We start from the raw sequence: 18,927 nt of genomic DNA, 5'->3' as shown, positions 1-18,927 counted from the left end.
GAATATAATTACTTTCGAAAAAGCAAAATATAATGATATTGGTTGATTGATTATTGTTATTACAGTAAAAATAGGTTGATTGATATTCGATGTTTATGATATCGAGATGTATGAAATTTTCATGTTCACTTTTATGTATCACCATGTAGTATTATATATACCTATATATAGTTATATATATTCATATTCAATAACAATCGAATACTATATATCCCCATGTAATGTTATGTATGTCCGAATAAAGTTACATGTGGTTATATTTAGAATTTGAGATGTATGAAATTTTCATGTTCACTTTTATGTATGACCATATATTATCATACATACCTATATATAGTTATATTCATATACAATTGCACAACTGCTACATTCAAAAATTTTATTTTTTTTTAAGGGCTTTTATACATTGACGTTTTTATATATTACGCCGACTTATTGACGCCAGCAGTTGTACCGGACAAATATACCTACCTGAGAATTATCAACGCTTTACAATTAAGTCGTATTGTATGAATAGACCACGCCTATTATAGATTTCTCTTTTCTTGAAGTTTCATCATTTTTACTTAAAATATTTTTAAAATTTATGTATCCGTTACCATTTAAAAATCTAAGCATAAGGGCTGTAATCTTTTCCTTGATTTTCCATCTTAAACCATGGACCACCCAACTCATTTGCACCTGGATATGATTCTTGGAATTTGAAGAAAGCTAATAGAAACCATCAAATTTATGGTTTCCTGTACGAGCGTTGCTCGGTGATAGAATGACGCCAGAGTCATCGGTCTAATTCATAGTCAAATCTATTTTCCAGGGATCACACGTATGGGCCTAGAACTTTCGAGCGAGTCCGAGTCTTTTCGTATGGGAAATAAGTAACCACAACTTTTCATACGTAAAGGCCATATAAAAAGACCATGGACTTTAGCTCATTAGTTCTTTTGGGAATATGATCTATATGTGACCAGATATATTTCTTTTTTTCAGGAAGACGTTCTATGAAATTCGTCCCTAGTGAAAGTCTATGTTGGAAAAGGAATCGGCGTGCGAAATTTCAAGTCGACAAGACCTATGGTTTCAGAGATCATGTAATGAGTCAGGGAGTCAGTGGTACTTCGCTTACATATACTAGCTGGCACCCGCCGCTTCGCTGGACATTTTGGAATGCTAAATGATTGTTTATTTTTTTCAATATTGGCATCAATATCCTAGCGTTTACCGTTTGAACATCCTTAAATGTTCTCAGTCTTCCACACTTTCTCTAAAATAAAGCTGTAGGTGATTTTTACGTGGAGTTGATTCAGTTATTTATACTCCGCTAGCCCAATAACAGTCGGTTTTATGAATAAAAAAATCTTTATCGATATCTGGGGAAAAAAAATTTATATATAAGTACATAAAATATTATATTGATGCTTAAATAAAATTAGATATGAGTTTTGGTTCGATGTAATTTTATATAGTAACATATAATTTTATATGTAACTATATAACTTTATGAAGTTATATACAAAAATAAAATTCCTGCCAAGTTTGAGCTCTTAATTCCAATCCTAAGTACTTTCCATTTGATTCCTAAGATTTCCCATTTAAAATACACATAAATTAAATTAAATTTTTTTAAACTTTCTGATACTCAGCTGCGTTTTATGATATCAACGCAGTTTTGGTCGCTAATTGTAGGGAATTTGGTGTTCTTCAAAAGTGCCCATAGTAACTTAGCTGTAATTCCAGCTGCTTCACTGATGTCCGTTGAGAAAGTCATTTTTCATTTTATTTTTTAAATTATTAAAATTCTCATAACTCGGAAAGTATGGACTTTAGTGACTTGATTCATAGGACTTTTTTTGAAGGGAATAAAATTTTCTATATTATTCCCATTCACATTTTTGGTTTGCATTGGTTTACGTTCTGCAAGCCAGTAAAGGTCAATTTGATACGAAAAATGCCTTCCTCAGTGGACATCAGTGAAACAGCTGGAATTACAGCTAAGTAACTACAGGCACTTTTGAAAAACACCAAATGCTCTACAATTTGCGACCAAAACCGCGTCGATATCATAAAACGCACCTGAGTATTAGAAAGTTATAAAAAAAGTAATTTAGTTTACGTGTATTTTAAATGGGAAATCTTGGAAAACAAATGGAAAGTACTTAGAATTAAAATTAAGAGCTCAAAGTTGGCAGGAATTTTCGTTTTAGCGTAAAAAACAATATTTTGTCTGATGAGCAACAAAAGAAATACTTTCACCGGACACGAAGCACCCTAATATCTATATATATTAGGGTGCTCCATTTGAAACGAACATTTTTTTTCAGCAGAGACAAGAAAATTTGTTATTTATGTTAAGAGAAAAATTCCCTGAAAATTTCGGCTCTTAATTTTAATTTTAAGTACTTCCTATCGAGCATCAAACTTTTCCCTTTTTTAAAAAACCATTTAAATCGAATAACTTTTCTTTAAAATTATTATAACTTAGCACGATTTTGAGCTATCGTTTTGAAACCCGTTTTTATTTATAGAGTATTTGTTGCTTTTTAAAAGTGTATATAACAGTTTTGGTCTAACTCGATCCACGTCGATTGTATCAGCTCCGAAAGACAATTTCTCACTTTTTAGGTAGATTTTTTTAAAAACCTAGGTATTGTATTTGTCCTCATGGTCGATTATTTAAGGAATTTGGTCATAACCTATTATAATTAGTTGAATGGAGTTCGAAAATACCATTTGTTGAAAAATTTATCTATGTATATATATATATGTAATATAACCAAGTTTTGAAGACACGATTGCGGCTACGATTCTCATCAGATATTGATGAACCTTTTCACACTTATTTTATTGGCGATTATCATGGTTGAGTTCGAAGCTAGGCTAAATTGGTCAATTAGTTTAGAAGTTATGGCTGCTCGAAATTCCCACGATTTTTCGAAATAATTAGTTTTTATCCACTTTAATGTTCATAAAATTTTAAAACTAATACTCATAGACAACTTCCGTGAAAAGTATCTGAAAACTTGTCTAATAAGATTTAGTTTATGAGCTTAAACTTTATGCTTTGACCATTTTTTCCAATAATTTGATAGCTTTGAAAATTTTTATGGAATCAAAAAATGATGAAAATATGGTTTTCTTTCTACATAACTTTTGCATGTCCCATCATAATCCAGTTTCGTCAGTTGTATTTTATTGAGCACAACCTGTGAATTTCACAGCTATTTTATATTTTAAACGTATTTCTTTTATTACTTATGATGTATCAAATGTGCCTCTACCCCCTATCATTACCACTGCTCTTGTCATTACGATAGCACCCACAGTTCTTATCGGATCTTAATGCAATTTTTCACACTTATTCAATAGACGATCACCTTGATCAAGTTTGATAATGATTTGCATCGTTTGAATAGTTTTAAAATTATGGCTGTTTGAAATATTCATGATTTTTCGTCAAAATCAGTTTTTAATCACTGTTAAAGCTTATATAACTTTAAAACTAATATTCATAGACAATTTCCGTAAAAAGTATTTGAAAGCTAGTCTAATAAGCTTTAATTTATGACCTTAAAGTTTATGTGTTGACCATTTCTTCCAATAATTTGATAGCCTTAAAAATTTAGATGAAATCAAAATTGTTGAAAATATGGTTTTTATTCTATATAACTTAAGCATTTCCCATTATAATCCAATTTCGTCAGTTGTATTTTGTTGTGAACAAAATAACCTTTTAATTTCACAGCTATTTTCTATTTTAAAAGTATCGCTTTTATCACTAATGATGTTTCAAATGTACCTGAACGCTCTATGATTGAAATTTTTACTGTTTTATGATACTTTCAAAGCATTGAAAATTTTTTTTAATATAGAAAGATGCATCTATTATGGTTTTAAGTCTCCATAAATTATGCTCTACACATTAAAATCTATTTCCAGTAAATTTTTTTTGTCGCTAATAATATAATCTTTTAATTTGTTGGCACTGGAAGTCAATATTTTGTTAATAGTAATACCGCTAGGTGATGTAATCATCTAAAAATTGAATAAACCTTGTAGACGATCAATATAGCAATACTTTATTTGCGAAAAGTTTATATCGGTATATTATCTATACAATGTTTTGTCAAAGGAATTATCTGAAGTTTGCCAAGAAATTTTATACCATGACTACACACTAACATGTATCACAAGATATTTATGTACGAAATTAACTTATTCGATAGATAAAGTGACAAATCTACCTTCCATTCCGGCTGCCGACTAGTCTTTTTTGACTTCCCGCTAAAAAAATCGACGATTTTCAAAAATTTCGGGAAGTTATTGTTTTCACCCCGATTTTCGAAAATCGAGTTTTCATCAGATGTCGACGTTTTGAGGTCCTAGGAAGCTATTCTGACTATTTTCAGAATGATGTCCGAGTGTGTGTGTGTGTGTGTGTGTGTGTGTGTGTGTGTGTGTGTGTGTGTGTGTGTGTGTGTGTGTGTGTGTGTGTGTGGGTGTGTGTGTGTGTAAACTCTTTGTAACTTTTGAACTAATGAATCGATTTGGATGGTTGAGGTGGCAATCGAAAGAGCTTATTAGCCATCAACTTTCCTAAAAATTTGAGATTATTTGATCGAATATACTCGAAAATATTTGCGAATTACGAAAAAAAAAATTTTTTTTTTTAGTTTTTTATTGATTTCTCAAAAACGACTTATACGATCGACTTCAAAATCTAATCAGCTCTAGTACTCAATAAAACGCGCCGATTGCCACGTCAACTATCAAAATCGATTGATTAGTTCAAAAGATATCGGCGTTGAAACGTTAAACAAATAACAGTTTATGTTATTTTTTCCGGATAAATCAGAATATAACGTACTAAAATGTGCCTGATATCATATCAACTCGTCTTTTTTATGGTTTCTTTTGATCATATAATGTCATCGAACTTGGTTTTTAGTTTAAATCATATTATCAACAAAAAAATCGATAAAACGTAGTTTTTAATATTTTTATCGGATATTTCATATTTTATTGATTCTTACATGAGTCAAAACTTAATTAAATCTTGATTTTGAACCCTGACATTGATTTCTGCCTCAATACACTTATTTTACTGAACATAATCAGGAACTAAATTTTAAAAACCGCTTCATTGATGATTTTCGATTCTTAAATTTTCAAACTTCAGCATAACAGGTAACTTGTTAGAGCTTGAAAAGATCGTAAAAAAACAATTGCATATGATAGCATTTTCGAGCTCGAAGAGCTCGAAAATATATCTACACTAATGTTTTCGAGCTCTTTGAGGTCAAAAACAGCGGGAAGTTTTGGGACTGGCCCGCAGGGTCAACCGACGCCCAGATTTTTTTCATTTATTTTTGGTAATAGTGAAGAAATGGCTCACCTTGCAAAAAATATGCTTACGATTTATGTTTTAGGAAATTTTCGCTTTACAAAATTGCTCATAGCATTTATGTTGCTAGTCCGCTGTTCATGAGATATATGCATTTTAACATTTGACAGTAAAAATCATTAGTACCATAGCAAACTTACAATTTTTTTTATTGTAAAATGATAAAATGCATATATCACATGAACAGTGGACTTTAGCAATACAAATGCTGGGGGCAATTTCGTAGAGCATAAAATTTCCTAAAAGATTGGTTCTATGTATAGTTTTTGTAAGATGAGCTATTTCTTCAATATTAACAAAAATAAATGAAAGAAATGAAATATGGTCTTTCGGAGCTGATACAATCGACGTGGATCGAGTTAGATTAAAATCGTTGTATACACTTTTAAGAAGCTACAAATAATCTACAAATAGAAACGGGTTTCAAAACGATAGCTCAAAATCGGGCTAAGTTATAGTAATTTTAAAGAAAAGTTATTCGATTTAAATTCTTTTTGAATGGGAAAACTTTGATGCTCAATAGGAAGTATTAAAAATTAAAATTAAAAGCTGAAATTTTCAGGGAATTTTTCTCTTAAGATAAATAATAAAATTTTCTTATGTCTATATATATATATATATATATATATATATATATATAATATAATATAATATATATATATATATATATATATATATATATATATATAATAAAAATATATATATATATATATTTTTTATTAGCTTTCACATTTCCATTACGGGTTGCAGCCGGAATTTCCGTCCACAAATACAAAAAAAACATTACAAAAATTTAACAAAAAAAATGAATTCAACAAAAACATAAAAATCCGTGTTACATCAACATAATTCCTTATCCTATATCCTTAATCTACATTCACATTCCTTTACCATTTCCATCCTTCCATTCTTTACAAAATCTTTTCTTGATCCTTTACACTCCAGGCAACAAGAGAAAAAGAACCTTCCAAGAAAAAACTTTTTTGCCTTTTCACTATCTCACACACATCCCTTAACCTCCGTTTCCGTTGCTCATTCTCTAACTATCCTTCCCTCCTTCTCGCCTCAACCTTTTCAGATCCTTAAACCATTTTTCCCCTTGTCCCTCCTCCCCTAACACTTCCTTCCTCATCTATTGCCACCCTCTCTCTACCCCGAATCCCGAACAAACCTCCCACACATGTTCCCATGTCTCTTCCTTGTACCCACATACCCTATATATCCTTTCCTTTTCTTTTCCACAGTACCTACTCCCATTCATTCTATCCCCCAATCTAAACCTCGCCACCCTTCTCCACCTCTCTTCCTTCTAGCCCCTCTTCCAATACTCCAGAATCCCTATCCCATTAATAAACTTATACTCGTTATTTCCCTTTGACCCTAATCTTTCCCATCCATCCTCCCACTACCATTTCCTATCTACTTCCATTAACTTATTCCCTCTCATTTCCCCCTTCTCCCATTTTTCCTCTACCTCTACTACATCCCATCCTCTTTTCTCATAATAATCCCTCCTCTCACCCTCCCACCCAACTACCTTTTTTCCCATATATATATATATATATATATATATATATGGGTCATTCCATGTCAAATCGACCAATAATTGGAATCGACCCCTTCCGATTTGGATGAAATTTGTTCACAAGTTTGCTTTTATTATAAAACAAAGTTGTGCCAAAGGAAAAAATTAAAAAAATTTATTTCGAAAAGTTATGCAAAATTCCAAATTTCACCATTTTCAGGATTTTTATATTTGTTTTTTTTTTTTTTTATATCCCGAAAACTATTCTAGTTACAGACATGAACCAAAGTTCCTTTAAAAGGGGATACTTAGGACTATAAAAAAATTTTTTTAGTTAAAATTTTTGAATAATCGAAAAGTGGGAAAATTTGAAATTTCAAAAATGGTAAAAATCGAAGCCTGCTATCAAATTTTTGGCTCATTTTTTTCACAGAGTACCTCGTACTAATCTTAAAATATCCTGAAACTTTCAAGAGGGTGTTTTTTTTCCGAAGATATAAATTTTTGAATTTTTGAAAATTAATTTTTTTTTGTTTTTAAACTTGGAATGATGTTAAGTTAAATAATTACTTAATTTTGTTATTCTTAATAATAAAATGTAAAATTCACCATATGATAATGAAAAAATAATTACAAAATTGAAATGGCTTTTTTATTGTTCGTAGGTATAATTTTAAATTCAAATTCTATAAATACTATTCTATGTCAATCTTCTCGTTTTTACTTCTTTTTCCGTTGTTACTGTCTCATTTCTTTTTCTTAATATGAAACAAGTCAGTTATATAGATTATTCAATAATAATTGATTATTAATTATTGACTAAACATAAAATCGGTTATTTTTTATCTTGTTTTGATGCTTGATTCATCATCGGTATGCTCATAAACATTTGTATTTTTTAATCTAAAATTTACTCCTTCTATAAATGACGATAAAGTTTTGATTCTTATCACATCAGTTGAAATAGAAACAGCAGCATGACAATTGCGTATTCCTGTTTCTGGTAGAGCTTTTTTAAATCTCTTATTCAATTTTTTTTTTCAACATGTTGGATGTGTTCATCTGAGACGAAGTGTCTGTAGATACCTTTAACATGTTTTTTTGCCCATTTACAAAGTTTTTCGGGTGTCTGAATTTGGTACTCAGTCGTTAGCTGAAGGTTGGCTCGACTTGCTAATCTTTTAAGTGTTCCCCCCAAACCATCACTTAGACCCTTCCCATGAGAGGTTGCGAAAAAATGCCACTCCGCTTGGATTCCAAAATCTTCTTCATGATACGGTAAGTTCAATAAGTTATGAGTGTAACTTAGATTTTATCTCACAATATTTAAGTTGGGCGTAAGTTTCAGGTCGATCTAAATCCTTTCTCTTAATTGGAGATAAACTGAACGAATTTGAAATAGCATTGAAACGATCTCGATAAACTTCTTTCGGAGTAGAATTTTCACTGTTTGAAAGCCCATTTTCAGATGAAGAACTTGAAATATTGGATAGCTGCAATTTCTGAGATAAATTAGAAGACATTGTTTCTTGTACCATTAGTCGAACTTCTTCTTGGTCAGATGTATTGTTATCTGGATTTCGAGAAATATTCTTCACTGGATCATTTTCTACGGTGCTCATAGATTGTTCGGCTTGAAATTCAATTCCTTGATGTTTTTTTAGTTTATCATGTATGTTTTTCATACATAAAATACACAATTTATTTCCCGGTACAATAGAAGACACAATACTTTTAGATCAATTATAAAATTCAAAACTAATTACTGTTAATGATTTAAGTATTTTAATAGCATGAACTTTATACGGATTAGCACACAATTTTTGATTATAAATGTAATTGACATGGAATTGCTTGTTGTGGCCACTGCAAATAGAATTAACAACTGTTCCACTTCTCGCATTCAGAGAAATTCGATCTGCATCGGAAAAATCTTTACAATCGATTAATTTTTCTTCAGAGCATTTTTCATTTTGAAATAAACCAATTAAACACTTATTTTTCTCTATGATTAACTTTGTAACGAGACACAAAATTTTAAACGCTGTAAGACAAACAATATTATTCACAGCAGTACCTAAAAATTATTGCAATTTTTTATTACAGTAAACAATAAATTCACTGATCTTTAGAAGAAATCGAGATGATCTTTAGTGAAATCGTTCATGGTAATTATAGAGTAGAAAAAACTTTAGAAGCATATACATAGATAGCAGAGTGTGCGACTTCACTACTGATTTATTTTTCAAATTTACTACGAACAATAAAAAAGCAATTTCAATTTTGTAATTATTTTTTCATTATCAGATCGTGAATTTTATTTCTTATTATTAAGAACAACTAAATTAAATAATTATGAACTTTACATCAATCGAAGTTTAAAAACAAAAAATTAAATTTCCAAAATTCAAAAATTTATATCTTCGAAAAAAAAAATCCGTCTTGAAAATTTCAGGATATTTTAAGATTAGTAAGAAGTACTCTGTGAAAAAAAATGAGCCAAAAATTTCATAGCGGGCTTTGACTTTTACGATTTTTGAAATTTCAACATTTTCCCACTTTTTGGTGATTCAAAAATTTTACCCAAAAAAAATTTTTTTATAGTCCTAAGTATCCCCATTTAAACGAACTTTGGTTCATGTCTGTAACTAGAATAGTTTTCGAGATATAAAAAAAATAAATATAAAAATCCTGAAAATGGTGAAATTTGGAATTTTGCATAACTTTTCGAAATAAATTTTTTTCATTTTTTCCTTTGGCACAACTTTGTTTTATAATAAAATCAAACTTGTGAACAAATTTCATCCAAATTGGAAGGTGTCGATTCCAACTATTGGTCGATTTAACATTGAATGACTCATATATATATATATATATTTGCAAGAGTGAAAATCCGAGCGAGCAGTTTGCTAACAGGGCGAATAAACAATTGAATAAAATTGTAAATACTAAATATGCAGAAATAATAGCTATAGTAAATAAGTATAGAAAATAAAGTGGAAACAGTAGGAAAGATCCAGGAAAATAAATATTCAATTTACCTGATTGTGGTTGGTTTCCACAAATATATTAAATATAAAATAATCTAAAATTTTCTTACAATATTTGGTTGAATGTAAATAATAATTACTAATATTCGGCTATTCTACCTTAACATATTCATAATAATAATAATTCACCCCTGAGCCCGAAACTTATAAACAAAATAATTCCAAAAAAAATAATATATAACTTCAATATATAATTAATTAATCAATAAACAATAATATTTTTAATTTAATAAGCGGCTGAGGCAGCCGTTCGGCACGCACGTGGCTCGGACGATCACCAAAGTTAAATACCATCGAGCAGGATTGCTACTTGGCTGGGTGACCGTTTAGCCACGCGTCGGGTTCAAACGAAGGTCTCTGACCGTCAGGCGCGGGATGAGGAGCTAGTGATTGGTAAAATGGGAATTTTATGGATCACTAGAGCCTCACCCAAACCGAAACTGTACTGACTGGGTTTTTTCTATGGTTTTCCTACGCTACTACACCTCCATTGCACTAGGGAGGTAGTAGAGCATCACCGTAATGATGCAGTACAGTCATTAGCATAAGTCGGGCAACAGCCGAAAAAAAAAATTAATTGGGAGCAATAAAAAGTCAAAGGGACTAGAGTCGAAAAAAAAAAAGTAGAGAGAGTCTTGTAAAACGCAATATCGCAGTGCGGGGTATGCAATGTCATGCAAGTAAAAAACGAAATACAAATATTTTTAATTTAAACAAACGAAATACAATTTTAGCAAAACTCATTTAAATAATAATAATAATCGTACGCTGAGCCGTCTCTCTATACGTTAGAGAGATTGATTGATTGATTAGATTTTATTATGCCAAGGCACAGGCCAAATGGCAATTTACAAAATACAAAATACAAAAGTTTAACAAAAATAAGATTGTGAAATGTAAGCACAACAGCAATAACAAAATTATAAATTTTTTGATGTTAAATCATACAATGATTTCAATAATAAACAAACATAGATTCAACTAATAAATTTTAACATTAATTTAGCCGGTAAGCTCCACTAACTAATTTACTGAAATTAATATAAAGTAAAATATAATAAGTATAGTTATAAAGCAGTTCATAACAGTTTATAAAGGCATATTTTTTCAATATCAACACTCAAGATCAAAAAATTGTACTTGGAAAGTCAGGTCAATGATCCATATTTAAGAGATAGTCAAAAACTTTATCTATAATATAAAAATGAATCGCAAAATGTGTTGGTAAGCGCATAACTCAACAACGCCTGGACCAATTTGACCAATTCTTTTTTTAAAAAGTTCGTTGAAGTCCAAGGATGGTTCTTACGGCGAGAAAAAATCGAATAATTGTCGGGAAAACCCTAAAAACAGCCATTTTCTTTTTCACATAGAAACGTTTTCTAACTAAAACGTAGAATCAATTTGAGCTTTATTGCTATTATATAAAGTTCATATTAAATTACAAGCACTCACTGTTATCTAACAAATGTAGATGTGTTCCTAACGTCAAAAAGTAAATTTACACTTTCTTACCGCTATACAAAGTTCAAATTCAATCATATCTATCAAAATAGTGTGCACGTGTGCGTTGGAGCACAAAATACGTCGTTGGAGGATTTAATGTCGCGTTCCGAAACTAAAAAAAAGTGATCGCGAACCCGACCAAATTGAATAGTCACAAAATATAATAATAACAACTTGGTCGGCTTCGCGATATTATTTCTTTTGTTTTACTTTCGGCAGGCGACAAAAAAAAATAATTGTTAATAAAATTATTATTTATTAATTAATTAGTAATAATTTTACTGTGGAAGAAAATTTTGATGATAGTTGTGTGTCAGACATTTTTCTTAAAAATAAAGTGAAATTTGAAATTTGAAAAATCTATTAAAAAATAAATCCCATCGTTGTCCCATTATGAGCATAGCTGGAAAAGTTGTAGACTAGGTGACAGTTTGCTGTGAAAAAATTATGAGGGAAATCGATCAGTACGTGTTTTTTGTAAATCGACAATTTATACTTAAAAGTTAAAATTTCAACAGAAGCGTGATTCAAAAATTTTTTTGATATTTTTTATCGAAAAGAAATCTAAAAACAACCATTTTTTGACTCCTTAAAAATTTTGTTTAACCCTTTTTTCACTAAGTTACAGGCATTGGATAGAAAAATCTCTTCATTATTTAAAATTCGATATTTCGAAAACGGTTGGAGGAAAAAATTTGAAAAAAATCATGAAGGCCTCTTTCAACCTATGCTGAAAGATAAAAAAATCAGAGGTTCAAAATAACTTATTGAGCCACACCGTCCATCGTATGGTATTATACCAATTTAATATATAGTGGAAACCTAAATCATGCAAACCTTCTTAATAAGACAATTTATAGATAAATTGAGAAAAATATAGATAGCCCGAACTGGGAATCGAACTCAGACCATGTCGGTATCGCACCGAGTGCTCTACCAGTTGAGCTATCCGACACTATACTATATTCCGTTCAATTTGATCTATAACTTATTGAGCCACACCATCCATCGTACGGTAATACATCAATTTTATATAGTGGGAACTTAAACAGAGTTGATTTTTTTATTTTGCTCTACAATCTATTGAGGCAGTACGAAGTCTGCCGGGTCAGCTAGTTTTTAAATACTTCCAAGCTACATGAATTTACGATCTCACCAGGTAATTCTCCCCACATCCTTATCACAGTTACCAGAAAAGATTTTTCAAAGTAAGTAGTGGCGAAATTTGGCAGTTTAAATGACGTGTGTCTTTTTGCCGCCAGTCTTTTTGAACGCATAACATCAGTCTCTGCTACAAATTGATCACGCAAATACTGAGGTTTATCGACATCAAGCTTATAGAAATAGCAAACCATGTAATACAGTCTGCGGTATTTGACTGACAACCATCCCAATTCTCGGCGACACGGGGTGATGTGTTCATCTTTTTTTAAATTAAAAATGAACCTTATCGAAGCATTTACTGCATGCTGCAATTTTAGATCATTTTCAGAAGCACAGTCAATGAGTACAACAGTGCAGTAATCAATGAGAGGTAAGATGGTTGCTGATACTAATAACTTCCTGATCTCTACAGTAAAGATGTTCTTCCTGACTTTGAGACTATGAAGAGCTGAGTATACTTTGCTGGAAATCTGCGCGACATGGTTGTTCCAAGATAAGTTCGGGCTTAAATGTAACCTTAGACATTTAGTTAACTCAACATAGGGTATTACAACACCATTTACCATAATACGAGGAACATTTATCGTTTGAATTTGCCTTAATTTACTTCTCGAACCCAAGACCATAGCTTTTGTCTTTGACAAGTTGATCTTTAATCCATGTTGCATCACCCAATCTGCAACTGCTTGAGCATCAGCAGTGACTTGCCTGATTGCTTCTTGAAGTTGATAAATGTAACAATGCCGATAGATGTACTTATCATCAGCAAACAATCCATGTTTGCAGAATACTAACTGTTTGACCACAGAATTCATGACTATCAGGAATAATATTGGTCTCAGGACAAAGCCGTGAGGGACTTCTGATGAGGTTTTCAAAAATGTTATTGGACTTCCTAAATAATTCAATAATGATTGAGATCGATTTGATAAATAAGAAAAAAACCAAGTTATCACTTCCATGGAAAATCCAAGCTCAAAAAGTGCAATGAATATAGTCCTTGGATCCACATAGTCAAACGCCTTGCTTAGGTCGAATAGAACCAGCAAAGTCACCTGATTTCTATCCATTGCTAGTCTAATGTCATCAGTGAGTTTCAACAACGCTGACTGCGTGCTGTGATGCTTGCGAAATCCAGACTGAAATTGATCAAACAAGTTATTTACCTCCAGGTAAGTTACCACTTGATTTGCAATAATTCTCTCAAAAACTTTCGCTAAATGAGAAAGATTTTGAATTTGAATTTGAATTTCGTTCCCGCCAATAACCGGCCAACGACCTCGTAAGTTGCGAGTAGTGATGCGACTAGTCACCGGGTGTCGCATGGATCACTAAGGCCCGTCCGTTCGTCATTTCCTTAGTCTAAGATAGTGGGAATAGGTTTCCGGAGAAGTGAAATGATATAATGGACTGCGGAACGAAAAATAGAGAGAGTTGTCCAGACGACGTGAATCGCCGGACGCAAAATAAATTATCATCAAGGTAAATATATACGTCCGTTCACGCTTCACGTGAAACGAGGCGATTTATTATTTAGTATTTAACTTGTTAATTAATTATTAGGCCTTTAGGCCGATAAGTACAATAAGTAATAATTTAACAGTTTACTAATGCGGATTGATCATTGACAGGTTATCAATTGAGAATTTCTTGTTGGACCGGCGGAGAGAAAAAAAACTAGAGGAATCAACGAGACCACCCGATACCTTCCTCATCGTCGATTGGAGTTTTATGGAGGTAAAATTTGTAATTAATTAAGGCCTCTAATTAATTATTAGAGGGCCGAATTAATAATAATTAATTTACTGAACATCTTTCTGCTGGTTGCGTGAAATAGATTGGTAACTCAAGGCCCGTCGGCTAGTTTAATCACGCGTCTCGTGTTCTCGAAATTTCCGTAAAATCTTTGCCGCGTACTCGCCATTATGTCCGCACTCTAAATTTATTTTATTCGAGGCCTCTCGGCTGGAATAAAATAATTTTCCGCGTAAGTTGTCCGATAATTAAATTCGATTAAATTCAATATCAATTATAAAATTATACCAGGTCTGTCGGCCGCGTTAGACAAAATTGGCCGTGTCGTAAAATCGTAAATTCAGACCTTGCGACGCCAATTCACCGGCTGAATGTTCTAGTCGATTCTAAACATAATTCTAGTCGAAAATTTAGTCATAATATATTTTAAAATAATGATAAAATAATTATAAGTGAAATTATAAAATCGGAAAATCAGAATTTTAAGACGCTAGAAAATTCACGGTAAAATTGTGTCGAGTAAAAGTTAAGAACGGATTAGTTTCACAGTAAATTGAGTTGAATATTGAAGTGTGTGGTAAGAATATTTATCAGAAAAGATTGAGTAAATTAAATATATAAATTTTGGAAGTTAATGTTAATGAGAAATTTATCAGTGAAAAATTAATTAATTAATAATTAAATTAACACCAAAATTAATTAATTAATAAATATAGAACGAATTAAATAAGTCAGTGGAAATTAATAAGAATTAAATAATTGGAAAATTTTTTATTAGTGAAATTTTTGTATTGAATTATCAGTAACAGAGTAAAAGAAAGTGATGTCATGAAATAAAATAGAGTCCAAAGTAGAGTCAGTAATTTTAAGTAAAGGAAAACTGTGTCTGTGATTTAGGTCCGGTGGACAGGTTAAGTTCTTTTAAATAATTATACATCCAGGGGATGATTTTTAAATTAATATTAAGGTTTACCGTCCAGGGGACGAGATATTTTAACGTGGGTGTGTGGGTGTGGAAAAACGTCCAGGGGACGAAAATTTAGTTTGTCATAAGTTACCGTCCGGAAGACGAGAAAATATTAGTTTGTCATAAGTAACCGTCCGGGAGACGAGATAATCATTAGTTTGTCATAAGGAAATTTAGTATGCCATAAGTATCTTAGTTTGTCATAAGAAATAATTATTGTCAGAAGGTTGATAAAATAAAGCAAGGTGCTTAAATTAATTAAAATTTGGAGTAACATTATTTCAGCCTATTCTACGATTCCTCTCCTCTCTCGCAAAATATTACAAATGATCCTGAGTAATAAATTAATTTAATTTAATTGAAATAAAATCATACAACATCCAGTTCTGAAAGGCCGAGTCCATCTTCCAGTGGCGCCCTATTATTCGACTATAATACTAGGTACGACCAGACTTGGCAAGAATAATCGCTCTGTCATAATTTGCAATCGGCCTAGTGTCCGACGGAGATGTAGGCGGTGTCACTTTGCTTAACGGTATTATATAGATGGCTTTCCAAACCTCTGGAAAAGTACAGGTATCGAGGGATCTACTGAATAGAGCAGTAAAAAAGAGTGAGATTTGTGAAAAATGATCTCTCAGCCATCTTAAATCCAGCCCATCAGGACTGTCCCCTTTTGATTTAGAGAGTGTAAGATGTAGTGCTTTGGTGACGTCGACAATATCAATTCTAGATCACTTAAACGAGCAGTCAACTAGCCTCGAACATGTCATGGGTAAAAGATCTACAAAATCATTACTACAAGGTGGATGCTTTCTAACTATATTAGCATAGTAGTCATTGAGCTCAGATGCATTGAAGAAATTTAGCGGTGATGTAGAATTTGATTTAATTAGTCCAAGATGCTTAAGTTTGCTCCAGACAGTTGATCCAAACAGTAGATTTGAGAGAGCAGTTTTCAAGTAAGTTTCGCGGGCACGATTCAACTCAACTTTAAGATTTTTCCTTTTTACTCTATAAAGAACAAGCAAATTTGGATCACGATTTCTTCTGGCTCGCTTGTAGATTTCATCTTGCTCTTTGCACTTTACTTTTAATTCTTTTGTGAACCAAGGATTATTATGACGAACTATCTTTTTTGTAATCATTGGCGCAAATAAATCCAAAGTTGATAAAACTTCAGTTTTGAACAAATCAAGTAGCTCATTAGGATCTAATCTTTCGAATGCCGAATTTCCCATATTTAAAGACTTCATTAATAAATTTGACATATCTATATGATCACAGTTTTTTACGTTTCTAAATGCAATCTTTTTTTCCACGTGTTTTGAAACTTTTAAAAGATACTGACAGAACAAACAATCATGACCATCTATAAAAGGCGAGTCAGATTTAGTAAAAGATGCCAACTTACTTTCATTATCTAACAGAATCACATCTAACCAGGAGTTGCAATTATTTTTATGGAACGTAGCGGCATAAGCAATACAGTACAATGATGACTCAGCAATAAAATTCTTCAAGTGGTTAGCAGTATAACTGTTTTCAAACAAATTATAATTTAGATCACCAGTTATAATGATGTTGTTGAATATTGGAGCAAGCTTGGTGTAAATATCAAAAAATTCATTCAAGAAAAGACCTTTAGGTCTTCTATAAATACAGCAAAGTAAGAGATGGGACCCAGTAGTTAAAGTCACATCTGTTATCAAAAATTCCGGTTGATTGACATGCTCTGAAGATGAGATATGAAGTATTTTTACCTTGAATGATTTATGAACTAAACAAGCAATACCGCCTCCTTGAATATAGCGACCTGAGCTAGAATGTTGTAGGGTTCGGTCTTTACGTACTCTAACTCGATTCTGGAGGAAAACTATAGTTGAAAATAGTTGCACATGACTTGCTCAAGATCTGCTCAAGGCTCAAAATTGGTCGTGGGCCTTGAGCAGATCTTGAACAAGCCATGCGTAAATACCTACTATAAGTTACTGGTGCAAGACATGTGTCATACACTGTTTCATGGCACACGTTCAAGCTATCTTTAATATTCTTGCGTACGATACCATGAGCCAGACATACACAAATCTTGACACATGCGTAGATGGATGGAATGTCGACTGGAACCAACTGCCAACCTTTGCTGATAACGGTCCAGAAGGCCGGCTTCTCCTTTGAATCCTTCTTAGAACAGGACGAGCCTTGAAGGCCTGGTTCCTCCATAAAGGCGATCCTCTCCAGCTGCTGGACCACATCACCAGAGCCCGACGACTCAGAACATAAGAGCTCGACGGCTCACGAACTTCACCTATTACGATACCCGAACTTGGTAACTCTTTAACCGGATTTAAGGAGGACTTCTTCGGCAATGATTTCTTGGCGAGGACGTTGGTGAATTGAACGACCGAGATCCTTGTGGATCTTTCGGATAATCCGGCGTAATTGGGCCTTTTTGCCCTCTCGTTTCTATTTTGGCATAAGCTCGGATTGAGGCTTAGGGATTACCTGTACAGCCGGTAACGGCGCTCAGGTAGAGTACCAGGTCACCGGTGTCAGCGTTTCCAGTAGCAAGACAGGAGGCGAGGACCATTGGTGTCAGCGTCCCTAAGGTAAAGGTGGTTATTAATGATTACTGCGTACGTAGTAGTGATAGCTTTATTGCTTAAAAACGAACAAAAAAGCAGGACCAAGTCAACGTAATTTTCTTAGCTCTCTTAGCTCTCTTAGCTCTCTTAGATCTCGTGATCGACTGACTTGGTGCTGTTCTTCGTTACATTGTTAGCGGTGACTAGAAATAATATCACCACCATAGTAACGATTTATTAATTCATTTATGGTTTTAAGAAGTGTCGAACCGTTTATTCGCCCACCGTGGTGAATAAATAATTCGAGACTTAAGGTAGTTCACTCGCGACATTCGTAGCCAAAAGTATAGCGTAATCGTAACTACAAAAAGTCAGAGATATTCAATGCGAGAATATTTTATTTTTGTGAGAGACTGTATACAATATGTTTTAGTTTTAAACATACAGATACACACTAATACAATCATACTGATGAGTATATTAAATGTGGCAACGCTGCAAACATTTTTATTGAATAGTCTATAGATTAAACGTATGAATAGCAATCTTTATATAGTGTGAGTTTAATTTACATGTAGTTTGTTATTATTGACAATCACAAATTTTTGATAGAATTAATTTTTGTGCATATTTTCATAGTTTTTTTTTAAACTGACAAGAAAATCGCAGTTAGAAGGAAAAAAATTGTTCGATGTGTGCTACTTTCGATATCATAATTTTAAAAAATTCTAAAACTATAAGAAAAGCTTGGCTGACCAATTTCAAAACACAGTAACTGACAAAATTAATATTTTCGAAATATGTATAGAATCATGTTCACAATACTGCATTGGAAATAAAAATACTAAAAAATCGATTCTGAAAAATTTGTCACTTACTGTGTTTTGGAATTGGCCAACCGAGCTATCATTAATATAAGTTAATATCAAAAAATAATTTTTTTCTTTGTTTAAAATCATTGAATAAATGTTTAACAT

General features: G+C 32.2%; 1 protein-coding gene across 14 annotated transcripts in view; it reads right to left on the bottom strand.

The window, feature by feature from the left end:
* LOC103572023 (uncharacterized) overlaps positions 1-18,927 on the bottom strand; it is a 370,788-nt gene that overhangs the window by 113,643 nt on the left and 238,218 nt on the right. For 3 of the 14 annotated variants that reach the window (XM_053742093.1, XM_053742094.1, XM_014443178.2), the window contains one exon: positions 1,220-1,367. The exons of the other annotated variants lie outside the window; for them this stretch is intronic. In XM_053742093.1, coding sequence (XP_053598068.1) covers positions 1,220-1,230 — 11 coding nt within the window. In that variant the 5' untranslated portion in view covers positions 1,231-1,367. The remainder of the gene's footprint in view (positions 1-1,219; positions 1,368-18,927) is intronic. 14 annotated transcript variants of the gene reach the window in all.

The sequence above is a fragment of the Microplitis demolitor genome, chromosome 9 (genome assembly GCF_026212275.2).
Source record: "Microplitis demolitor isolate Queensland-Clemson2020A chromosome 9, iyMicDemo2.1a, whole genome shotgun sequence".
NCBI lineage: Eukaryota > Metazoa > Arthropoda > Insecta > Hymenoptera > Braconidae > Microplitis > Microplitis demolitor.
This window is presented reverse-complemented; position numbering and strand designations above follow the sequence as displayed.